General features: G+C 36.0%; 1 protein-coding gene across 4 annotated transcripts in view; it reads left to right on the top strand.

The window, feature by feature from the left end:
* GRIK2 (glutamate ionotropic receptor kainate type subunit 2) overlaps window positions 1–27,340 on the top strand; it is a 432,874-nt gene that overhangs the window by 258,519 nt on the left and 147,015 nt on the right. For all 4 annotated transcript variants that reach the window (XM_052781434.1, XM_052781430.1, XM_052781432.1 and 1 more), the window contains one exon: window positions 22,535–22,758. In XM_052781434.1, the coding sequence (XP_052637394.1) occupies window positions 22,535–22,758 (224 nt within the window). The remainder of the gene's footprint in view (window positions 1–22,534; window positions 22,759–27,340) is intronic.

Raw genomic sequence — 27,340 nt, 5'->3', positions numbered from 1 at the left:
TTTGCATGCAGCAGCGACCCTGTTTCTGTCTTCTGATAAGTTCATGAATCCGTTTCTTGAGCTCCATGTTCCTTGCTGGTTTGACCTAACATTTTAAACGTGTGCTGTTCTCTTATTGTGCTGCATCAGTGCAGGAAGGGGAGCAGAATGAAGCAACCATAATGCAAGGGGAAATGGTTAGTGGCCTGCTAAGCATTTAGACACACACAAGTCTATGGGGCTGGTTGGGATCCACCCAAGGGTTCTGATGGTGCTGGCAGAAGTGCTCACCAAGACACTTTCAACCATTTATCAGCAATCCTGGCTAACCAGGGAGGTCCCAGTTGACTGGAAGTTAGCAAATGTGATGCCCATCTACAAGAAGGGCTGGAGGGAGGATCTGGGGAATACAAACCTGTCAGTCTGACCTTGGTGCTGGGGAACGTTATGGAGCAGATCATCTGAGTGCCATCGCGTGGCACATGCAGGACAACCAGGCGATCAGGCCCAGTCAGCATGGGTTTATGAAAGGCAGGTCCTGCTTGACTAACCTGATCTTCTATGACAAGGTGACGTGCTTAGTGGATGAGGGAAAGGCTGTGGATGTTGTCTACCTAGACTTTAGTAAAGCCATTTCCCACAGCATTCTCTTGGAGAAAGTGGCTGCTCATGGCTTGGACAGGTGTACTCTTTGCTGGGTAAAAAAATGGCTGGATGGCCGGACCCAAAGAGTTGTGGTGAATGGAGTTAAATCCAGCTGGCAGCCGGTCACAAGTGGTGTTCCCCAGGGCTCAGTATTGTGGCCAGTTCTGTTTAATATCTTTATCAATGATCTGGATGAGGGAATCGAGTGCATCTTCAGGAAGTTTGCAGGTGACACCAAGTTGGGAGCGAGTGTTGATCTGCTTGAGGGAAGAAAGGCTCTGCAGAGGGATCTGGACAGGCTGGGTCAATGGGCCGAGGCCAATTGTATGGGGTTCAACAAGGCCAAGTGCCGGGTCCTGCACTTCGGTCACAACAACCCCATGCAACGCTACAGGCTTGGGGAAGAGTGGCTGGAAAGCTGCCCAGCAGAAAAGGACCGGGCAGTATTGGTCAACAGCTGGCTGAATATGAGCCAGCAGTGTGCCCAGGTGGGCAAGAAGGCCAACAGAATCCCAGCTTGTATCAGAAATAGTGTGGCCAGCAGGACTAGGGAAGTGATTGTCCCCCTCTACTCGGCACTGGTGAGGCTGCATCTCGAGTACTGTGTTCAGTTTTGGGCCCTTCACTGCAAGGAAGACATTGAGGTGCTGGAGCGTGTCCAAAGGACAGCAATAAAGCTGGTGAAGAGTCTAAGGAACAAGTCATCTGAGGAGCGGCTGAGGGAACTGGGATTGTTTAGTCTGGAGACAAGGAGGCTGAGGGGAGACCTTATCGCTCTCTACAACTACCTGAAAGGAGGTTGTAGTGAGGTGGGTGTCGGTCTCTTCTCTCAAGTAACAAGAAGAATGACAAGAAGAAACAGCCTCAAGTTGCACCAGGGGAGGTTTAGATTGGATATTGGGAAAATTTCTCCACCAAAATGGTTATCCATCATTGGAACAGGCTGCCCAGGGAAGTGGTTGAGTCACCATCCATGGAGATATTTAAAAGACGTGTAGACGTGGCACTTAGGGACATGGTTTAGTGGTGGACTTGGCAGTGTTAGGTTAACAGTTGGACTCAATGATCTTAAGGGTCCTTTCCAAACTAAATGATTCTATGATTCTATGTTTTAAGTGCTTTATTTCCATATCACTGTTCCTGTTTGAATCATGAGAGTATCATTAAAACTCCTTGATATTTTATTTTTGTGTTTTGTAGAAACTGTTAGTAACATTTGTTCACATTTCAACAGAGAATTTGACTCTGAAATGAATCCTAAAATAGATTTTTTTTGTTTCCCAGTTAAGAGAATTTACTGACTGTAACTGTTGTTATCAAAAACATTTTTTTGTTAGAAATTCTTCTGGGAAGTATTTTTCAATCAATTAATGATAAGTGAATTTCTCTTTGAAATTTGTTGTCCTGGTTTTGGTACTCTATAGAGGAAGGGAAACAAAATCTATTCAACATTTTAATTAAAAGAGATTTTGATAAAATTAGAAATTCAGGATCAGATGTTTAGTTTAGGATCATATGTTGACCCCCAGTCAATTTGGTATCTTAGTGATTTTCCTTTTGAAGACTTGGGTGAAGACTTGTTGTTGCCATGGAACATTCTGACTTCAATAAAATAAAAGAAAGCTAGGACACAAGTTTTTTATCAGCTATCTTAGAAATTATTCTTCCCCTGCTACTATATCATGTGAACGGTGGGATACCAGACAATGATATGCATAGTTTACATTTTTTTCTACTTGAGTAAACAAGCAGAAGATTTTTGTTAGAGGAAAAAAGTATTAATTTCATTTTGATGCTATTCTCTCTGTCTTAGTTCTCCATACTTGTGGTATTATTTTTAAGCTCCTTAGAACTGATACTACTCACAGTATATTAAAATACATTATAACATGTCAAGCACTGCAAAATGATTATCGAGTCTGTTGTTAACACTTTTCTTGTCTGAAAAAGAATCAACTTCAGAGTAAGATATCTTTCCACCAGCATCTGCAAAATGAGTGTGCATCTTCTGTGAAAGTACTTGTGCACACCCCCCCCCCCAACAAAACAAAAATCCCAAACCCACAGAAACTCAGAGATCTGCTTAATTTGCTTTGTTTTCTGTTTTTCGCAAAGATACTTATTTGCATTCTTAGAAGGGAGAACTGGGTGCATGTAATTGCAGTATTTTATTTGGTAACACTTTAAAGTTTAGTTCTTAAAGTTTGGCTTTACAAAAAATGTGTTTCTGCATTCTTGAGGTGGTAAAGCTTTATTATAAATGTACTAGTTGTTGAGGTCTTTTACATTTCTTTCTTTTGAAGGACCCTTTCTTTAAATATACAAACTATAGGAAACCTAAGTACAATATACATGTGAACCAGTTTAAAAAAGAGATTTTACTTTTTTTACACATTAATTGTACATTGAAATTTGCAATTGATCATCACTTTTAAGCAAAAAAAAAAAAAATTTCCTATTCTGTCTTCCTTTAAAAAGAAGCTGTGTTGAGAGCATTAAATATACCTTTTTTTTTTTTTTCTTCCTATAAATAATATTATTCTAAAGCCCTGGTAATCTTGGGCAGATTTTCTTTTTTCAGATAAGTGGTATCTTTGACTTGTGTTCATTAACATATTAAAATAGATTTTTTGTGACCATCTTCTGTGCATGTCAAGGTATTTGCTGAGATAATTAACATTATGGCAGTCTTGTTAATTTTGACTCATGAAAAAAATGAGATTTATCAGTGAAAAGCAGGGAATTTGAGAGGGTAAAAAACATGATAGTTTTATGAAACAAGGGCAGCTCATGTAATAGATGTGAAAGGTAGTTTTTGACAATGCCTACCTTTACTTAGTGTTATTATATAAACAAGGTACTAATGATTGCAGATGTTCTCAAAAAGGATTATTTTGATATGAACTCCTTTTTTCAGATACATATTTAGAACCTATTTAACATCTTACATCAGGCCTCATAAAGTCAATTCCTCAAAGTGTACAATTCCACAGATTAGAATGTTGTATCCAAGAGGGGAAGACAGGCTGCGAGAGACTAAGTTCAGGATTAAAATGCCTAAGTGAATGTTTTGGTAAAAGGTGCCTGTTGGAGCACTAGCTACGTAGGCTTCTGTTTTAGCCAATAGAGATCTAGTGCAAAAAATCATACCAGAGCTGAGAGAGAAATTTGACTTATCTTCTAAACCTGTGTCCAGTGGATTAATTCAGGTTAGATGCTCCATGATCTCAAGCACATCTGCATAAGGCAGCAGATGTCACAGAGGACATCCCTCCTATTCTAGAGCAACACATTTGAGGATGGGTTGGCTATTCGGGGTATCTTTTATGCAGTAGACACATTCAGGAACACAAAACACTTTTCTAGAACTTGGTCAGCTGAATTGCTCTTTAGGCTCCATCATCTGTATTGATTAGACCTTCACTGGCTGTGATGGGAGTTTAAACTGCTACGGATTAAGCCAGTAGCCCACACATAAGTGTCTGGTGCCACTTGAGCTTCCTTGAGCTGTCCAAGACCCCCACATAGTGCTGTCAGATCTAAGACCTATGGGAGACCCTTTCATTGATGGAACAGCAACTAGAGGCATGGGGATATCTTAAAGCATGTCACAAGCCCTAGTCCAATATAGAAAAGGGCTTGGAATAAGAGCCCAGGAGTCTGCCTTTTGGTGTTAGCTCACATGTAGGTTGTGCTTGAAGGAATTTTGAGGTTACAATCTATGTTTACAAAATTATATTTGTATTGCGCTTGCTACAGTATTCATTGAGTGTTAATCTTATTTTTTTTTAATTACTGTCAGTAAATGTGAGTAGATAAATTCCTCTCTCAGAAAAGTATACTAAGACTTTTCTGAATGCCGATACTTGTTTATACAAGCAAACATAGCTGTTTTCTCATGGAATTATGGTATTTTCCAATTAGTTTTCATTATCCCTGTCACCTATCATGCTTGTATTAGGAGCTGGAAAAAATAAGGATTACCATGAGAAACTATAATGTGAAAAACAGCTGTCTGAAGACCTTTATCCATTAAGAAAGAAAATAGTAATTTTGCTAACAGCGCCTTCATAACAAGTTTGTGTTCCTAGTTTTTCTGTACCTTTAAATAGATCATTTAAGTTGTCTGGATAGAATGCCTGTCTTTCATCTGGTTGTATAGTTTGTTGAAATATTTTTTCACTAGGCTAATAGCATGAGATAAATTATCTCACAAATCTTGGTTTAAATTAATCTTCTTAGATAAAACATCATGGGTTTTGTCCATTTTTGCCTGAGGAGTAACCACATCTATTCATCATAAAAATAAAAAAAAGGCCCAACAAATCTGCATGTACTTTAGTTTCACATTCAAAAATAGGCTTAATAAGGCCTATATTTTTTTTTTAAATACATGGTTTCTGTTGATGGGGCGGTTTACATGATGCATAATATTACTCATCAACACAACTTGTATTCACAGACAGAAAGTTATTTTTCATTTCTTATGTGAGGGAATATTCAAGCTGTTCAGACTAAGGAAAATAAGAAAGGAGAGAGAATGTAAGTACTACTGTTTGAGGTGGCAAAGGTAAGTGTTACACAGATCTTTAATGAATAATAGGAAGAAGTGAGTGATCATGTGAGTGTAGTAGATAATGTAACAGGCTTAGAACCTTATGTCAAGGGAAATCCAGTGGGACTCACTTCCTTTCTGGTGGGACTCGAACCCACTAATGCGCCTCTGTTTCTGGTGGGACTCAAACCCACGCTTGTGCCTCGGGTGTCCACCGCTGACTGAGGAGAGAGACACGGACAGAGTATAGAATTACAAAGGATTTTTTCTTAAGCAATGCACACGTGATGCCCCAGCCTAGTGCTTGGGCACCCTGATATTGAGGAAGGCAGGGTTTATATATGTTACAATACAGTTGTGTAGACTAATTAAATCACCTGTGTTAAGGGGTAGGCTAATCATTTACCATTGTTTGTGTAATAAGTGCGTGCTTATCCCATGCAGAATCAGTGTGTGCTTATCCCATGCAGGTGGTTAGCGGTGTGTGTTAATCTTCATTGTTCTAAACCTGTGCAGGTGGAGTGGTTTTGTACTGGGTTCTGTCCATTGCTGTTTTGAGAACCTTGAGTTCATTGCTAGGCTTGGGTCACAATACTTTTCTATTGTCTGAGAGTGTTTCTTTGCAATCTGCTGATGTTGGTTCTTAACACTTCACATCTACATTTTTTAAATGAAGGTGTGTGCTGGTTTTGGCTGGGATAGAGTTAATTTTCTTCATAGTAGCTAATATGGGGCTATGTTTTGGATTTGTGCTGAAAACAGGGTTGATAATGCCAAGATGTTTTTGTTACTGTTGAGCAGTGCTAACACAGAGTCAAGGCCTTTTCTGCTCCTCACCCCACCCTACCAGCGAGGAGGCTGGGGGGGGGCACAAGGAATTGGGAAGGGACACAGCTGGGACAGCTGATCCCAACTGACCAAAAGTATCAAAGGGGTATTCCAGGCCATATGGCGTCATGCTCAGTATATAAGGCTGGGGGAAGAAAAAGGAAGGGGGGACGTTCAGAGTGATGGCGTTTGTCTTCCCAAGTAACCGTTACACGTGCTGGAGCCCTGCTTTCCTGGAGATGGCTGAACATCTGCCTGCCCATGGGAAGTGGTGAATGAATTCCTTGTTTTGCCTTGCTTGCGTGTGTGGCTTTTGCCTTACCTATTAAACTGTCTTTATCTCAACTTATGAGTTTTCTCACTTTTACCTTTCCGATTCTCTCCCCCATCCCACTGTGAGGGAAGTGAGTGAACAGCTGCGTGGTGCTTAGATGCTGGCTGGGGTTAAACTATGACAAGGTGAAAAGTGTTCAGGACTCCTTCAGAGGGAGGGTTTCAAGGTCTAGAAGTAAGGCTAAAGAAAACTGTGAAATTTTAGGTAAAATGTCATCAAATAAATTATATTACAGGGAAATATTTTAATGTTATGTCCTTAATACACTGAGGAAATCTCAGCTCAGTATACAAGATGTAATAACATATACTGAATTCTGAGCACTCACAAACCACTCATTGGTTTTCAGTTTGAATGAGTGTCATTGAAAGGAAGATAAATACTCAGCTCAGCAGAAGCTGTAACATTTTACCTGTCTTTGAATAATTTTCACCCACAGAATCCATAAATCTATCTTGATTTTGGAGTTTCCAAGTCTTCTTTGCTCATAGATTTCATTACAAAATGTCTTGTTCAGCTATAAAGCTTTCACACTTTTTATAATAATTACTCCTTTCCTTTTATGAGTTTACATCGGATACATTGAGCAGTTTTGCATTACAAAAGTGGAACTTAAATTGTCATTTAATACGTAACGTACTTACAGAGGAGTCTAAGCTCGTCTCTAAGTACAAAATTTAAGCTACGTTTTTGACAAACTATGTGAGAGTTAATTTTTTTTCAAATCTTAGATCTAAGCTAGCATCTGCAACTGAATCTAAGTTGTCACATGATAAAAATGTTAATCATGCTAAACTTTTTCTATATATAACAGAAACTTGAAGTCTGATCCTTTGGGGAGATGATGTTTTGAGGGGTAACCTTCTATAAACCACATAGTGTTTTGGCAAGTCTGCAGTTAAGATATAGTTGTTGCTTGAACCAGCAACTCTGGTGAATATAGATGAATATAGATGGTAAGCTGAATGCCTACTGATCTGCTGAAGTTTTTGTATGTTATTTTCTAGTATCTTGCCATTTTATTTTATTTTTACCTACGCTCTTTAAAAAAAAAAAGACAACACAATTCCCTTTTTTCTGTACTCTATGTATATGTTTAAAATACTACTGTTTGTATTTCAGTTTTCTTATCCTTATCTGCTTGTATTTTCAGCTTTCTTATGTTTTGTTTATAATTTATCTCTTTCCTGATTTATCTGTTTAGCCATTTGAAGGCCATCTGTTGTGAGTGCATTTTTATTTCTTGGTATATATTTATTTACCTTGCAGATTAAGCATTACTGTTCTATGCTGAACCATTCTTCTCTGAATTTTCAGTAATCAATATTAGTTACATTTGTTATGTTGGCTGTTTTCCAGCACAACCCTCCCTTTAAACAAAGCTACTAATTCACGTTATTTAATATTTAAAAATAGTATTCCAACTCCTTCCAGTTATTCTGTCATCATAAAGTATCCATAATTCTTTAACTGTTAAGTGCCTGTAATGTATTTTTCATGTGTATGTTTACTGTTTTAAATGTTCATATTATCTTCCAGTTATTATTGTTTGCATGCTTTCTTTTCCTCATTAAAGTAGCATTTCATTTCTGTGTGAAATCTTTCCTGGGGTCTATAGGAAAATTTATTATGATAATTTGTAATATGCCAGAAGATATCACTTGTGCTTTTTGTGCCTTTCAGTCTAATTGCTAATTCATTAATCCACAACTTCAAGTGCTCTGACCTTTTATTTCCAATGTCATTTGTCCCAAGCTGAATAAGCAGCAGCAGGTGTCCCCCTGACAAGCAACTAACTGTGTCTCTTTTGTTGCTTGAGCTTCTGTTTTTCACTTCGAGCAAACTGAATATATTCATAGATTTACAGAACCTCCCTGCAAATTCTTATCTTGCGTGTCTGAATTTATCAATGTAATTCACTTATATATGCCATACTATGCATCTTCTGTTGCTTTTTTTTTTTTGGTTTGCTTTAAGGTGAACGATCAAAGAGATGGTCTTCTACATGACCATAGAATTACTAGCAACTATGGCTTTATTACTGCTTCAAACCAACAGCCAAACATTGGTCTCTATACTCACTTACAAGATGACACTTAATTTGCATGTCTACTTAGTCACTTTCTAATAAAGGCTGTATATGATGTTCCCATGGAAAAATGTACAAACAGATCCTAACTCAGAGTAAATGTTATGCAGAAAATAGATTTCAGATAGAGTGCAGCAGAAAGTATTGCAAAAGGCCATGAAAAAATGCCAGGGAAATCTAAAACCTCAGTAATCTAAAATGTCAAAGAAATCCCAAGCCAGAAGCTTAGCTCAAGTGTGCAAAATTTATGTATTAATTCAGTGAGGAACATAGCAGAAGTGCATGTATGAATTCCTTATTAAATTGCAGGCAAGGAGTGTGTTACTGATTTCAAGTACAGGACACACTGAAGATGTAGTTTTCAACAAAAGAGCAGTTGAGAGTGAGCAATTATTTTCCAAAGAGCAAGGAACTTCCACACAGTCTGCATTTAGTAAAGCAAGGTCCAGCAATATTTCTAATACTACAGTAAGACACAGAGAATAATAATGTATACACTTTTTCTTAGTAGTCATGAATGTTATTACATGATCTTTTGAGCTGATCACTTCCTATGTTTCCCAAAGACACCGGATGAAAGATTTTAAGTATATTCTCAGTTATTTGACACCCAAAGTGGTAGGAGACTTTGACAGTAGGGTCTTCTCAATAAGTGCTCTGAGATGTGTGGATTTTTTCTGATGATCTGTACTCAGGGGGCTGTTTATCTGAAATGTCTTGAGACTAGGAGTAAGTGAATATTGCCTTCTTGTCGTTTAACTACAGTATGCCTAAGTAATGGTTTTCACAGTTAGGGTATTATGGTTTTCTAATTTTAATTTTCACAATTTTAACCACTACTAATGAATATTTTTCTTTTAAAATCACTTTTCTGTTGCTATGTTAAAATAACCTGTCTTCTTTTTCTATTTCTGTTTTTTTCTATTTTTCATTCTACCAGTCTTATCAAATCCTATCAGTGAATTGCCAGACTCAAGCTTACTTTTTGGAGCAACATCCATACTCTGTCTTTTGGCATTTCTGCTAGATAACTCAGGATTTTATTTAAAGTATAGATAAAATTCAGGTAGTATCCTAATTTACTTTAGTAGCCAGGATCCCTTGTGATAAATAGCGTGTATTACCATGTAAAACTGTTAGTTTGTAATTTCTGTTCCTTCCCTTGACTATTTTCCTGCCTGCCTGCATTGATAAATAGGATATTTGCCCGCTTGCCCCCCACTCCCTCTTTTATTTTTTTCTTTTCTTTTTTAGGTGTGGCTCATCACAGCTTCACAAGTTTCTGGAAATTGTGGGGAATCATTTCAAATATTCCTTGAGAAGTTACTGCCAAAAGAATGCTAGCACTGGGCCAAATCAAGTGTGAATTAGGGGCCAAATATTTTAGATACTGGGTGAAAGAATTAGTACATAAGCATTAACATAGAATATGTTTTAAGTCTAACCAGTATAATCCCCATTTATAATTATTAGCTATTTGGACATGCGTAGGTAATGCACTTGGTTATATAAAATGATTAAGTTTCAGTTACAGATAAAAACTGTACAGTGAATAATTGGCATTCATTTTCACTGCACTGCCAGTGAACTGAATCATAGCCCATCAAGGCAGCAGCTGAAGTTTTTCAAATGAGACTCCAAAAGATAACTCTTTAGCTCAAGCATCATCTATGCTTACAGCAGTGATTAGAAACTGATGGGATCCAGGGCTACAGCTGTATTCATAAAAGTGTTACATTTTTCATATCCTCATACAATTATCTGATCTTTACAATCACTTTTGTTGCTATAATGATAGTGAAGAATGGTAGAAAATAACATGGGGATTATTGTTTCTATGTATATGTCTGCTGAAGTGAAATACATGTGAAAATTAGAATTCTCTAATAGCAGTGTTAATTTCCATTGGGACTTATCCCTCTTATTAGGTAAATTCATGTGTCCACATTTTTATTCTGTATCTTCTGGTTCAGAAAAGGTTGGTCGCTGGGGTTGGCCCCATTTAGTAGAAATTAAATTACCTGGAGAAAATTGATGAAACAACTTCTCTATTCAAAGATGTGCTTTTCCTCCAAGGAGGTGATTTGCAATTCTGTTTTTCATGTCAAATCTTCAGCAAGTTATTTTTAGAGCTTGTCATGAATCTGTTCATTCAGTCTATTTCTACAATATCTATACTTCATTGTACGGTACTTGATCACTACAAAGATCAAAATAAGTTCAGCTGTACAGGGAAAGTTGATTGGTACCAGTTTTCCCAATCATCCCTTAGTCCTCCTCTCTGCCTACTTAGATCTTATTTTAACCTCATTCCTCCTAGAAGTAATGATTAAGGAGTTTGATTGCATGCTTGGTAGATCAGGAATTCAGAAATTCTACTCATAAATGTGAACATGGCATACTCTGAGCATGTTCATAAGAAATGTTGCTACTTAAACTTTGCTTGGATTTTCTTCATTTGGAAATGGTAACAGAAAGATTTTGAAAGACTTGCAGGGGACCTATATAAATCAACTACAGGTGTATTCATGAAGCACAATTAACACAACCAAATGAATTCTTAATATTGTTACTGATACTAAAAGCTCGAAAAAAAAAATTTCAAAAGCTCTGTGCTGCAATTTGTCTTTTGCTCATCACCAAAGAATTTCAACACATCTCAAAGTGAACATTTCATGGAAGGCAGGGAGGAGGGCCTGTGGAATCTTGGAGTATGTCAACTTTCAGCAAAGCAACATTTTGGTAAAAGAGTTTCAGAATGTGCTGGCAGGAGATGTGTCCCTGGGAATGGTGCCCAAAATAGAACAACACTCATACTGTTTGGGGAACTGAAAGGTATTAATTCTGATCTGTTCTTCTTACAAGATCAAAGATAATTCAGTTGTTTAAGAAAATTATACAAAAGTCAAACATTCAGAGTTAAAAAAAAAAAACAAACCATCACTGCAGCTTTACTTAAGTCCAAAATACACCAAATGAAACTGATTGTGGGTGTGCATGTGTGTGTTAGGAAGAAAATCGTGTTACTTTGTCACAATAGCTTGAAATAGATTTGCACAGTCAATTTTTATTCTGCTATTTCCCAGCCTCTGAGGGCCTGATTAACAGTAATGTGTGGTAACCTCCAAAGATGAGTAACTTCTCTTCCTGAGAATGTATATTGGTGCGAAAAAAATATATATACACATACGCATATGCATATCAATGACTGCATATAGGTGCTTGTAAAGAATGAATGTATATTTTTGTATGAATGTGTGGGGCATGATACTCATAAAGTGCTAGTAGAAACTGTGAAACAGTATAGATACCCATTAGAATTTTTTTAGTCAGGATATTGGATAAATAAGTGACATGCTGAGACAATGTTTTATGTATAAAACCCACATAATTTAAAAAAAAAACAAATTTTTCAGGTTATAAAGTCAAGTTTAAAGAAATGAAAAGTATTAAGCTTGAAGAAAGATTTTTTACTTCTTGCTCTGCTTTAGAAGTATATACAATAATCTGTTATTGGAAGTAAAATGTTTATTTATAGTATGGAAAATAGGTTGTTAACTAGAAAGCCATTTTGTGCCTGAGGCAATGTAGATTTTGCCTTAAAAATAGAAGACTTAGATGTATTTTGTGAGATTTTTTTGTTATGTGGATTGGTAAAGAATGCTACACTTATTCTAGAATAAGTGTCTTGTCAAAAATGTATCAAAATCTTGTATACAAATCTTCAAGTCATTCTTCAAATGCATGGTAATTAATTATCTTTACTAGTTTTTAAACTTAGAAAAATAATTGAGCTCTTTCAAAATGTCATGTGCAGCATTCAGCCCTCAGCCCTGTCACTTCCACCTCTTTATGATTTTCAAGTCAGTTTGAAAATGATCCTTCTGGCCCTCAAAAGAGCTATTGCAATACTGTAGTATTTCATAATTCCAAAATGTAAAAGCAAAACTAGTGTAAGATCTACACTTATTGTTACAGTGTAATAATAAAGAAAAGATAAAATAAAGGGTCAGTTATGAAAAGCCACTACAGAAGTATAGTGTCATTGCTCTTCTCTGGACTAATCCTGTTGCTATTAGAGAACTGCATAAAGGTGATAGAGTTTTGCTGAAAGAACAGTAGCAGCTTAGATTACAGTGGCAGCATGATTTCAGATGTGTGCCTGAATCACAGAACTAGAACCAGGCACCAGCAAAGAGTGCCATTGTACCAACAGAGCTTTGTGGGACTGAGAAATAGCACATTTCAATTCTAGACTTAATGGTCCTGTATCTAACTTGATATCATGTTCTCTCTATAACTTCTGTTGAATTATTTGCTATATTTAAATGTTTAAATTCATCAGTTTGAGGTGTCTTTAAGAAAATTATTCTGTAGTGTAGCCATCAGACAAGAATATTTTCCTTTTTCTCTTAATTCCCACTGTACACCAGTAATATAGAAATAAGAGAAATGAGATAGATGCCATATTTAGTATTTAAATTCCTGTAATATTTGAGCAATTTCTGGTTGTCTTTGTAATTTTAAAAATTATATTATCTATTTATTTAACTACTTGTAGCTTGCCAGGAAATCAACAATATTACAGACAGTTGTAGGAGACTATATGCCAAACCTATTTTCATTAGTTGCAAACTTTCTTTCTCTGTCTGCTTCCAGAATAGAAATAAAACTGCAGGTTTGTTACAGAGATGTGCGTAGAGAATTGGAAAGAGAAATTACTTACACTACAGAATCAAAGAATTGTTGAGGTTGAAACTGACCCTAGAGATCACCTAGTCCAAATCCCTGCTCAAAGCATAGTCAACTAGAGCAGGTTGCCCAGGGCCATGTCCCATCAAGTTTTGACTGTCTCTAGGGATGGAGACTCCACAACCTCTCTGGGCAACCTGCTCCAGTGTTTGACCATTCTTAGACTGGTTTGACTCACCAGTGCTGAGTAGAGGTCAAGGATCACCTCACTCAACCTGCTGGCAATGCTTCTGCCTAATGCAGCCCAGCTGCTCACCATCCTTCCAGCATGTGTACTGGTGCCTGGGTTTATGCTTCCCAGGTGCAGCATTTAGCATTTTCCTTATTTGAACTTCATGAGGTTCCAGTCTGCCTGTTTCTCCAGCCTGCTGAGGTCCTTCTAAATAGCAGCTCTGGTCTACCAGCCATACCTCCCAGTTTTGTACAACATGGATATTTGCTGAAGGTGCACTCTGTCCACTCATCCAGCTCATTAATGAATATGTTAAACAGTATTGGTGTGGGTGTTGACCCCTGGAGTACACCACTAGTGACTGATCTCCAGCTGGACTTCACGTTGACCCTTTCAGTCCAACAGCTCAGCCAGTTTTCATTTAACCTCATCATCCACTTATCTAGTCTGTACTTTGTCAGTTTGTCTCTGAGGTTGTTATGGAAGACTGTTGAGAACCTTGCTAAAGTCAAGATAAACAACATTCAGCGCTCTCTACTCACCCACCAAAGCCAGTCATTTCACTGTAGGAAGATATCACGCTGGTCAGACAATATTACCCCTTTATAAATCCATGCTGATAACATTCAGTTATCTTCTTGTCTTTAATATGACTTGCAGGATTTGCTCCATCACTTTTCCAGGAATTAATTTGACACTGAATTGCCTGTTTTGAAGACAGGAGTGACATTTTTTTAATTTCAGTCCTCAGAAACCTCTCCTGATCTCCACAACCTTTGAAAGATAATTGGGATTGGCTGACATTAGCCAGCTCCCTCAGCACTCATGGGTGCATCCCATCAGGTCCCATGGACTTGTGTATGTGCAGTTTGTTTACATGTTCCTTCACCTGATCCTCCTCCACTGAGGGTTATGTCTTCCTTGCTCCAGATTTGCTCTGTAGTCTCAGAGACCTGGGAATTCTGAAGATCAGTGTTCTTACCAGTAAAGATTGAGGTGAAGCATGCATTAAGTACCTTGGCCTTCTCCATGTCCTTTACCACCAGGTTCCCTGCCCCATTCAGCAGCAGTTCCACATTTTCTCTAGTCTTCCTTTTGTTGCTTGTGTACTTGTAGTAGCCCTTCTTGCCCTTGGCATTCCTCACCAGGTTCAACTCCAGATGGGCTTTGGCTAGCCTAACTCTGTCTCTGCATTCCTGGACAGTTTCTTGTTCTGAGCTCATTTTATTTACTGTCTTCCACATCTTTTTGTGCAAGTTGACATAGAGCAATTCTTCTATAGTCTTGCTACTTCGAATAATTAATTTAGTGTCATCCATAAATGTTGTTATATCTGTCCACTTTCTAATTGGGCAGTAGTTAGGCTAGGAATTTGTCTACATCTGCCTGTCATGCCGATCAATGTTTTTTCTTGTTATATTATGTGTTCTTACTCATTATGTATTTGTACCCTCTGTTAATCCTTGTCTTCCAGAATGAAGCAGAACTTCACATAATACAAAGAATAAATTATAACAGTAATGACATTTTTAAGTGTTTCATAGATTTCATCTTATAAATATCAAAAACATTTTAACTCAACCACCACAGATTTTATCCTTAGGATTTGCATTTTATTTTTATTAAAGCTGATTGTTAATAGTTTATCCTGGTATCTTCAGTACTTAAATAATGCCTAGAGCTTGGATAAGCTTTATTGAATTTAAATAAATGTAACGAGTTTTTCAAATGAGTTAGCTTACATATACCCTAGGCAGAACAGAACTAAGTTAGGATCTAGTGCATAACAACACTACTAACATTTTTCTTCCTTAGGTTTGTGACAATATTTTGGGGTAATAAAATATGTACTGTATTAGCCATTCCTTTATAATTATGGCACATGTAAACCATTGCATGATATATAATGTTTTAAGAATATACACAATATAAAAACACTTCTGTTTTTATTTCATATATGATGGAGTTCTCTAAAAAGATCATTTTTTGTTATTGTTTATAATAATGATCAATTTTAATTAAAGCCTAAGGCACTGGAATTTAATGATTCATTGATCAGTGTGTGGATTCTTTTAAAAATAAAGTCTTTTGATAGCTGCATCAAAATGCAGCTGGAGGGGATGAGTGTACAGGAGGTTGATTTTGTCCATATTAATGGGTTTTATGCCCTTAATTAATTATGCTGATGAAATGATAGATTTCAAAAAGTTGTCAATTGAGAATTGTTAATCAATAAGAGGTATTATATCCTGCAGTGATCTAGTCCCATCCAAATTATATGCAAAAACATTATTAATCATTTTGATTCCCTTGTAAGAAATTGCAAATGACAAAGTGATACAGAAAAGGGGGAGCAAGTAAAATTTGATACAAGTCAAACTTGATTGCATGATGAAATGAATTCACTGAAACAATTTGATAAAAACTCATATATCTGAGAACAGAATTCATGTCAAAATCAAAAACTGTGGGGTTTTTTTGTCCTGAATGCAGTAACTGAAAATCTAGGTGACAGAGCTGGTTAACAACTGGAAAAAAAACACTTGCAGGAAGTTGCAGTAAATCTGGAAAGTATAATGATAAAAATGCTAGCTACAAAAAAAGAGTCAATGTTACCTCTGTATTTTATTTCAAGAAGCTGCGCTGGAGCATGGTGTCCAGTAATTTTCATGTTTAGAAACCACCTCTGGTACAAAAATACAGTTTCGGAAAAAAAGAGTGTGATAACTGTAAAGAAGAACTGTTACATTTTAATTAAGTACTCTCATAATTTTTATTTTTTTTTAAGGGGGGGAGTCTCCCTTTCCTGAACACTGAGCCACAATATCTACACTGTCTTGTAAATACTGTGTTTGGCACTTTGCCCTTTCTTTGGGTATGTGAATCTTGCCCTTCTAAGCATTAGAAGAGTCCTTTGTGGAAAACTCTGCTGGAGTGAAGTGATAAGAAATAAGGCTGAGATTTTATTATTGTTGTAATTTATCGTCATCCATCTTCCTGCTAAGTGTAGTTTCATGGTCCACTGCCTCTAGTCCTCTTACATACAATTTCTGTAACTGTTGATTAAAAAAAAGTTGGTTCAAAATACTTCCGTGGAACAGCATCCTATAAATCAACAAATAGAAACTTTGTGACTATTTTGAATGGGTACTCATGTTACATCTATTCAGCTATTAAATCTAATCCATGCTGGCATAGCTAAATGAGAATGGACTAGAAAAATTCCTAGGTTTACTAACCTTGAATAAGAGGAGATAATGTAAATTAACTAATTACAGAGTTCCTGATGGTTTTAGTACTAGTATTTTTCCTTGACTAAACGTTCAGAGAATAACAAAGAAGCAAACAGAAAACAATACCGAAAGTCAGTTCTAGACACTGCTAGGTTAATCAAAAGATATGCTCAATCCTATTCAAAAGCCATTGTAGGAAGGTTTCCAAATGTTTTTGTGTAGTTGAATTCATGTAGCAAGTTGTTTCTGTAATATTGAACAGCAGGCAAATTTCCTCTGCAGAACAGTTTGCCTTGGTTTTTTTTTTTTTTTTTTTTTGGAGATCTGGATCTCTAGGGAGATGATCTTGTTGGTTACTAGATCAGGACCCTCCTCTAAAGACTTGAGGGCTTGTAGCTGACACAACCATTAGTTACCGCAGCTGTTCAAGACTTTGCCAAGAAGAGTATTAGCCATGCTGACAGAAGGATGTCTAAAGAAATGAAACAGCTATGAAATACTACTGAGTGTCAGTAAAATGAATCTGAGTAAACCATCTTTCAGTAACTTTTTGTTGCTGAACAGTAAATACTGAGAAGCAGCTCAGCAGTTAGAAACCCATGTGTAACTTGAGCCAGTACCTGTTGAAACTGTCATCATGTTACTGTATTATGTTAAATTATTATGTTAATAAAGTAACAACTGCTAAAGTTGCATCTATTTATGATATTGTTAGCAATTAATCTTAAATTATAAAAGTCAAGATCCCACAAATAAGAAGGCATGACATCTAAACTCGGCTATCTAGTCTGGACTTGTTTTGGACTTTATGGTATGTTACTTACATTTGGCAAAGGTAGCAACCTCTAGTAGCAGCTTTCCAGGACCTGTGAGGAGGTTATCAAGGAGATGCATCCGGGCTTTTCACAGTGGTGCCTGGCATAAATTGAAAACCTCCAAGGATGGAAATTGCATAACCTCTCTAAACAACCTGTTCCACTGCTTGTCTGTAGAAACTTTTTCACTATGTGGACAGACAAGCAGTGGAACAGGTTATCCAGAGAGGTTACGTAGTCTCCATCCTTGGAGGTTTTCAAAACTGACTGGGTAAAACTCAGAGCAACCTGGTCTGATCATGTTGATGACCCTGCTTTGAACAGGAGATTGAACGAGAGACCTCCTGATGTCTCTTGCCACCTGAATTGTCCTACAATCCCATGAAAGGTAGTAGAAAAACATGAAAAACAATTTATATCAAAATAATGTAAGTGGCTAGTTAAAATAAAGACACAGGGTGTAAAATTTTCTATAATGTAGCAGCATGAACAAGGCAGTTTAGGATAGATCACAAGCTTAAAGTCAAACTACAGATCTTAGTTTTTCAAATCAGTGGCAGGGAAGTGCACTTCTGTGAACAGGAGTGATGCATAAGCTCTCTGTGCATTAAAAGCTTGTTAGATGGGTTTAAATTACTGAAGCTGGGCATTAGTCTTCCTCTGTCTAGCGTAGGGATGCATTTTCTCCACAGGGAATGTAACTGAAATTTAGCGCTCAGTTTAACAATCCCAAAAATTTGAGGTGGCTGAAGAAGTTTACATATTGCCTTAGGGTCTTAGGCTGAAGAGCTGACATAGTGGATTAAAAAGAAGCCTTATGAATTTTTCCTTTTAAAAAATTATCTTCCTTTTTTTTAAAAAATATTTACAGGCAGTAAGTGTATTCCTGCCCATATAGAAGTAAAATTACTAAAATGCATTTTCAGTGTATGTGTATACTTCTATGTATATTATACAATCACAATCTGATTGGATTGACTGTATAAACAACAGAGAACAGATATAGATTTTATCATTCCCCTGCATTTTTAATGTAATAATTACATGGATACTAAATCAATGCAAAATATTAGCAGCAAAATTCTTACCAGAAGACTCCATTAACATAGGCTAAAGAACTCCATTATTATAGCAGAATATTCTGTAGTTGTAGAGTCTAATTAAAAATAACTATTGGCCATTTTGTGGTCGCTATGTCTAGATTGTATTTAAACTCCTTTGAATTCCTTTGAATAAAATAGGTGAGACAAAAGTTTTTCAGAAAAGGATCATCAAAAGAAAATTCAATCAGTGTTTGTTTTTCCTTTCCCCAACGTTATTAGTAGAAGTTATTAAATGCTTTCAAAATTCAATTTCACCCAAAATTAATGTGGCATTTTTTCTAGGTTATATTTTATAGAGCTAATTTTCACATAAAAAATATCAATATCTGCAAATACAAACTTATACATGCTATAGCCCATGCACTACTCAACATTTATGTGCAGATTTCTTGCTGAAGTTTTTTGTAGCTGCATGCATAGATTGACTTAAGTATAATTTTAAAACTTGTCTTCTTAGAGGTTATGTACCAAATTTCAGCCCTGTGCAACTGAGAAAAAGGTCCTCCTTTTTTTCTTCAGATGTTACTTTATGTAAAATTGTCAGTCAACAAGCTGCTTGGAAGTAAAATGTAAATGAAGAAGCAAAAGAGGAGGATTTTAGCATGCCTTAGGGGCTTCTGTAGCAGAAATAAATTGTGTATACCTTGAATTGTTTGTTTGTGAGTGAACATCCTACAACTGCACATGGCAGCAAGACGGGGAAACCTTTACACAGCTGTGAAGAGAGTACGTGCAGTCCTCATATGGCACAAAAAGAAGGGAAGGTCTGGCAATCCCTGTTCACAGAGTTCTGCAGTAATGTAGAAAGTAGACCATACTGGGAGTGCATATGCTAGTATGAAGGGAGAAAATATCATTACCCTTTAAGATGGAGGGTGAAGATGGAAGATCAAGTACTATTGAGAATGTACTGTTAAAAGTAACGTTCAAAATAACTGATGCACTTTGAGAAAGCATGGTGGGAATAACTGTCAATGGTTCAGCTGACTTTGTAAAGTGTCCTGTAGACTACGATAAATTCTGTTTCTTCCTCCCTCTTGTCCTGGATATTCTCTTCCTTGCTGCAGAACCTCTCTTTGAAAAACTGTCAAGATGGATGCAGAATGTGAGTGCCATTCTCCAATTTATCATGCTGTATCTTTGAATGGTGGAGTGAATGCAGGATTGTGATTTCCTCACACTTGACATAATTAAAATAAGAATTTACTGTGAGGAATATTTTTTTCCAGTCTGTGCCATCTACCGTTGGCATTATTGTCTGCAGTGCGCTCCTTCATCACATGGTATGACTACGATTTGTGTTGCTGTACAACTCTTGCATTTTGCTCAGGACTACACCTTGTGTTGGAATGTCCTTGTCAGACTTACTTGTTTCTAATTACTATTTTAACCTTTAGTTGGTGCAGAATTTTTCTCTGTAGTGACTAGCTTATCCTCACCACTCCTTGGATGCTGTCATAAAAAGGCCTTCATCCCAAGTACTCTAAGGTCATGAATAAGTGCTGTTTAGGATTATGCTTTCAGATAAATAATTTTTTTTTTCCTTTAAATAATAGAATTATATATACGTTCATTCTAAAAAATGGATTTGTACATCATTGCCAAGTGAGATAAATATTCTTTGTTATGGAATTTATCAGAAAGCCATTTTAGGATGTACTCATTTGTTGATGTTGATAAATGTAGATTGATAAAATCCTAATTGTACACCATTCCTCTCCAATTCATCCTGATAAATTAACTAAAGAGAATTCTCTTAGTTGTATTGCTTCATTGTAGAAGAGTGTAGGAGGCCCTGGTACTGCACTTCTGGAAACTTGGCCCCTTATTTCTCCTACTTTCAAGTAGTGCCATTTCAGAATGAAATAATTGCCAGGAGAATTGAATATTTTGGAGATAACATATATTAGCAAAAGTGGTTACATGAGGCAATACTACATTTTTATGTCTTTCATTCTAGCGGCTAGTTTCCTCAGTAAAGACTCTGGATTTTATTTTTGTTGAGATGCTTAATTTTTGTTCTTATGGTGATTTACTAGTTCAAGAATATTGAAATGGAGTTACTAAAGCTCTGAAGAAAATCTTGATATATCAAGATACAGACCTATATTTTGGATCTCTGCCTCCCAGGTTGGGATATCTGATTGTCCGGTTCTGTCATATGAGACATGCATTGTTTCTTGTTTGGTTATTTTTCTAATTTCATCTGCAACTTCCCTAGAGCTTTGCTCAACTGCAGATAGTTACAACCTATATTCACTTGTATATGGTTTTGTTTTCATCTCATGATCAAGGGTTGGATTTCCTATAGTATTTGTTAAAAGAAATGATTTGTTAGTGTTTAAGGCTCTGTCAGTGTTTTAAGACTAAAATTCACAACTGCCAATAGCCTTCCAAAAGATCTATTTTCTCTGTCTTTGGGCAGCTGCATCTTCTGACAGTCTCTAGTGAGTTGCCTTCAGAATCTTAGAGTAAGGACTGCTGGTTGCCTCACAAACTAATAGCTTCAGTTGTTACATTTCTCAAACCTCTACATGTTGACCCATAACTTTTAATTCAGATTAGTTTTGGTTTCTTACTTTACTGTTTTCTTTCTGCATCAGCTTGAATATCATCAGTAATATGCAATCCATAAAAACTCAGCTGCTGTGGAATAAAGCCTCACTGGTCTGATTGATACCTATAAGTTCTGAATACCAATGAAAATGAAACGTATGTCATGTTTTTGAACAGTAAACCCTTACCAAATTAAATGAACAGTGCCAATAGAGTTTCACATTGTAACATAGAAGTACTTTACTAGAGTAGATCTAATGATATGATAAATGCTCATAACAGTAGACTATAGTAGAACTTTGTGGAAGGTGAGACAACAAAAAAAAGGGAACATTGAAATGCTATAACATTGTGTGGGATTTTGTGTTACACAGTATGCACAATACCAACTGAGGAAAAGAAAGTGTATAAAAGTATAAGTTTGTACAGTTTTATTGGGAATAAAATCTCTGGATCTTGGTTTAGAACAGGCATTCTGAAAATGGTGTTATTTGCAGCTATGTTACTTGGATAACAGTATTTCACAGTAGCTATACCATTTCTGTTACTACATACCTTTATTTATGTATAGTTTCAAGGACTTCTTAGTTTACAGCTTGCCAAGTCTTGTACTGTATAATTTCTTGCTCTGAACTTCCGTCTTTCATATGTGCACATATACACATAACACATGCACAGTAGTCTTTCAAGAGCTGTTGACAGAGATTAAAAAGTAGATGCTGTAGTTTTCTTGTCACTATGATTTCCATTAAGTTTTAAATAAAAATAGTATAGACCATTTACTAATCTCCTATGAATTATTGCCATAATAACTAAAACTCAATGTAAGTTGACAAAATACTTTCTGTTGTATGATTTCTTCTTAAATACTGCAATTGATTAATAGTTACCTACAAGTTTCATAGTGATTTCTGGAAACTAGTAAGTACAGTTATACTTTGTTAGAACTTAATCCCTGTAGCAACCTTTCAGGTGTAGCACTTCTGATTTTAAAATGTTCTTCATTTTGTACCAATATTTTTATGCTAAAATAAGCAAAACTGCTTCCTGGCCCTTTCCCTACACTTGTACAAGCATGTTCACATCTGCTTCACAAATATGTTAGCTTCTAAAGAGCACAGTGAAGGAGTGACAAAAAGAAGACTTGTGCTGATATGTACATTTTAAAAAGTTTTAAAAGATGTGATAAAGGATGTTCATGTTTTCTGCAAGATGCAGTATTTTTCTTCACTTCTAACCCTGTAATAGTGCTTTTAATTTTCTCTAAATGCTACTGTGTCAGTTTAGCAAACAGGACGTAGAATAAATCTGTTTCCTTACTTGTAGGGAGAAGAGAGTTGTAAATTTCAGCCTACCTAGTACAAGAACAAAGCTCCTCCATGTAAAGTTTGTGTTTTGCCTAGTCTGATTGTCTACCTAAACCTGTTTCTTCTGACTTATGGCCTGTTTCTCTTTTTGTATTTCTGTTAACAGAAAGCTGACCTTGCAGTTGCACCATTGGCAATTACCTATGTTCGAGAGAAGGTCATCGACTTTTCCAAGCCCTTTATGACTCTTGGAATAAGTATTTTGTACCGCAAGCCCAATGGTACAAACCCAGGCGTCTTCTCCTTCCTGAATCCTCTCTCCCCTGATATCTGGATGTATATTCTGCTGGCTTACTTGGGTGTCAGTTGTGTGCTCTTTGTCATAGCCAGGTAACATGTCAACTTTTGTGATTTTTTTGGCAATTGTTACCATCTTTTTCTTACTAATAATTGTCAAAAGTCACAAAAATTTTCTTACTTTCATACTCTTATATTTTAACTTCATGATGTACAGAAGAATAATTAATGATGAGGGTTCTCACTATTAATTTTCTCCACTGCCATACTAAGTCTCCAGTTTGTTATGTCACTGTCTTGAGTATGCTAGCTAGCTTTCTCCTTTTATTTACAAATTTAGAGACACTAGAAAGTTCATGAAATGTCTTTTCCCTATTATTCTGTGTTTAGAAAGACAGGGGTTGACATTTTATTTTGTTAGCCTGATTTAATTTGATGCTATGGTGCTTAATGTCAAATTGAGTGCTTAGCTGCCCATGTTAATCCTAGATGTACAAATTGGGCCTCTACCTGTTACAAAACAAGTTAGTTTATGTAGATTAGTATCTTAGAAGTAGGGTAACAATATTTGGGTTTTAATTGTGTGCTAGCTAAAATCCCTGAGATACCTCACATAACTTAAAGTCCCAGACAGGAATGTATTTGGAAGCATATTTAGTTGACCTTTTGGAGTTAAGGAACTCAATAAAACAGTTGTTAAGTTATAAATTAATTTGATATATAGGGCTCACTTTTTAATCTGTTTTCTTCAACATAGACAAGCAGTAAAACATCTTTTGTCAAAAATTCCCATTATATTTACCCTTTCCTTGTTAAGTAATTAGGATTGACTCCAGATGCTCACAGAAATAGTCTTACATGTTGTAACTTTGACTTTTGCTGTGACAGCTAAAAAAAATTCAGAGCAGTAAATCAGTGGTTCCCAGGGGTGTAAATGTAATGTCTTTTGCAGATTCCTCCTAGTAGTCACTTTCAAATACATTTTTTTAATCAAATACATATAAACTATATCAGCTTTTATCTCTTCACTAAGATTATTTTTTTTTATGTTTGACTTAATAATGCAATCTCACTTCAGACCCAAGATTTTTATGATTTCATTCTGTAGTACACAGTAGAATCTTCATATTTTTCTTTTCCTGTTGTGCTGTAGTTGATATCAGGGTTCTTCATCTTTCTTTGATACTATCTGCTTCATTTTGGAGAAGTTGTATCATTCCTCTACTAAAGGGAGAGGCAATATTTTTAGAAACCAGTTTAAAAGTAATTTAGCAAGATCACCTGTACATAAAGTACAGGAGGTATTGAAGTAATATAGATAACACTGAAACATATTCTGTAATGAATAACTTCGCTTCTGTACCTTCTTTAAAAGTCTACTTTAAAGAGCCAGACTTATGTTGAAAGTTTTGTGAAAGAACAGTAGATTTTAGTGGACTATATAACCAGAGAGTAAACTCATTTCTGTGGTGTTCCTGTGATACAGTTACTTCTGAAAGAACAGTTGAGCATAAATCACAAATGTTATCTTGTAAAACACCTCATGTAAAATATTTATGTATATGTCCAAAAGTTTTAACTCTATTGTTATCACTGAAGGACATTTTCAGCATGATGCACAGTGCTTTTGACAGGCAGCTCCCAGTAATGTTAGTAGGAGTTGTATGGCTGAGTTCCTACTTATGCTTTGAAAATGTGTCCTGTCATATTTTGTAGGAAAGGTACATTTTCTTGAAGCCTTTTTTTTATTAAGCTATTCAGCCACTTGGTCTCACTAGCAGAACTGGAAAGAATATTTATTTTTAAACAGAAGTGCCACATAGTAGACCAGTATTGTTGAACTTTTTTCACTTGCTGTTTTTGTGACCAGCACCATAAATTCCTTATGTACTTGGAAGCATTATCTTCATTGTAAAGCAATATGAAATACGTTTTATACTGAGCAGAGGAGTTTCATTTTTTTTATAGAGTTTTATAAAATACCTTTTTTACAGCTAAGTTTATATCAGCCTTCAGATCTAGAGATTTTCAATACCTCTTAGCTTATACAATCAAATATCAATAACACATTTAGAAATAAAACATCTAGGATTATAGAAGACAATCTACAGATTTTATTCCTAATGCAGAATGACTTAATAGTATGTGATAGCATTTTCTAACACTATAGTTCATATAGGGAAACAAGCCTAAGTTAAAAATGTAATCTCCTGCTGAATGCTAAAGAGAGAAAAGAACATTATTCAAAAGTAGAACAGCCTTTTGCAAATATAATTCACAAAATGTACCTGTCATGTAAAGGGAGATACTGCTAACTGAAGTGTGGTAGTGAAGAGGACTTTGCAGCATAGTGCTGGCTATGTATTTTCAGTACAGTTTATAAGTTAGGTATCGCACAGCTGATGATGTATTTTTCAGTCCTGGTGTCGTGAAACTGTTGGACTGTATGCCACTAAATTAACAGGTTCCACCTGGAATGTCTTATTAAGAAGATTTCTATTTCATAACAATCCTTCCATAATGAATGTTTAACCAGCAGTGTTTCGTAATAATTACTATGTGTTTCATAATAAGGTGTATCTATGTTTGGAGCAGTACTTAGTATGTCTTTTATGATATAATGTTTTGTAATTACAGCTCATCAGAGTATTCAGTGTAGAATATTTATTTTTAGATTTAAACCTTCCATTTTTGTGTCAAGTGTTTCGTGATTTTATTGTTTTACCATGTCTTCCAAACAGTGTTGGAATGTAAGAGCTTGCTACGTTGAAAATGGAAAGTACAGTTCTGTTGTGGTACTTGGATTTCACCCATTAATTAGTGGTATGGTTGCATTTAGGGAAAGGTGAAGAAATTAGTAAAAGGTTCAAGAATCTTTGAGAGTGAATTGCTGAAAAGACTTTCATAGAGTAACATATTAGGCATAAATGGGGAAAAAAATGTAATATAAATCTTTATTAGTCTTTTCATTTATATGATAGAGCGTTCGATTTTCCTTCCAATTTGAGAACGAGATATAAAGAGCTGAAATCTTTGCATACTCAACAAAACAAAAAGCTGGGAGAGAGATTTATTTGTTAGCTGGAAGGCTTATCTATGTCATTTTCCTCTTGTGGTCCCTCCCAAAATGATGAGTCATCTATTTATGTGGGCACTACAGATGTGGATAGGATGAACATACCTGTGTTTTACATGGTGTTTTCTTTAATTTTTATTCTTTGTGGGGAATTATAGCAGGCTGTGATTTCTCCATATATATGAAAACCTCTTAATCTGGTTTGCTGTGACTGTTGAATGGAAGTAGTTATGGTGGCCAGTCTCTGAAAGTTCCTTTCTTTGCCGTACAGGCTGATGACTGATAGATAAACCCAGTCTGCTTGACACTAAGGCTATTACTTTTCTGTGAACTGAGAAAGTCATATTGCATTTTTTTCTCCTGTGGCAACAGTAATAGATCTGTTTCTGATGCTAGCTAGCAGTGTCTTTGTGTCACTGTTAGCAGTGTTTTGTGTCATCTAATGTCTTGTTACATTCCAATTCCAGTATCTGTCTGTTATGCCTCTGCCTTTACTTGTTTCTTTGATTTAGAATCCCAGTTAAATTCACAGTTTACATATGATTAGAAGGAAAACTAAGACTGGAGTAAGGTGTGCCAACTCCTTTTTGGAGTTCTGTCAAGTACTCAACATTTTCTGATCTGTATGACGAAAAATCTCAATTAGTGGAATTTCTTTTCATTTCTGTCTGTTGATGCAAATCATTGTTTCTTTTCTAAGAAACATGCTCATTTCTTACAGTGTTGCATGCCAGCTTCATAGACACATATTGTCCCTTCTTTTCCAGTAGTCTGTGTATATGAAACAGCTGTTTCCTATTTTTGGTCTCTGCAAAATCTGATGTGTTCGTAACTGGAGGATACTTTCCATTCTTCATAGGCAACATGAAAAAAATCAGTTTCATACTTTTAAAAATGCTAAATATGTTTGATTTACATAAGTCTTCCAATTCATTACTTTCAAAATTAATCTTCAGCTGGCTGTCCTCATGACTGTATTATATTTTTTAGAGTCTCTTATGTATGATTTTAAACATCCATGTCTTCATGAATCTTTTCTGAAAACACAGATCAGAGGCTAAACTCCTTAAATATTTTTATCCAATTATTTTCCACCCAATTTACTGGATTTCAAGTGATTCCCTGCACATTGAAGTATTTATCTGTGTTTGCTGTGAACATGTCTGTCTGTCATAAAGCAGTTTACTCTTAAGTGACCTATCTTCATAGCTGGAAGAGATAACACCTGCATTAGCATGATGCTTCACCTTTATGGATCAGCTGTGAAGCAGATAAACTACCCTGGATAAAATAGTCCACTAATGAGCTCTTATGCTTCTTACATTGAGCTGTCTGGAGTATCAGTCAATATTGTGTAAATATACATTAAACTGTGCTCACTGCCCTAATTGCTAATACTGAATCATGGGTTATCATTTCAAAGGGCTTGATTCACCTTTACTTGTACCACATTCTGTATGTTAGGATTTCCTGCTTTTTCATCCCTTCAGCAGAATTATGCTGTCCTACTTCTCGTAAGTCAAGCCCTTGTGCTGGTTTCAGCTGTCAAAGCATTTAGTATCAACTGTTTTTCCATTTCCTTGTAAGCAGTGATAAAAG

The sequence above is a fragment of the Harpia harpyja genome, chromosome 3 (genome assembly GCF_026419915.1).
Source record: "Harpia harpyja isolate bHarHar1 chromosome 3, bHarHar1 primary haplotype, whole genome shotgun sequence".
In the NCBI taxonomy this organism is placed as follows: domain Eukaryota; kingdom Metazoa; phylum Chordata; class Aves; order Accipitriformes; family Accipitridae; genus Harpia; species Harpia harpyja.
The sequence above is the reverse complement of the archived record's forward strand: the minus strand, read 5'-3'. Positions and strand labels throughout refer to the sequence as shown.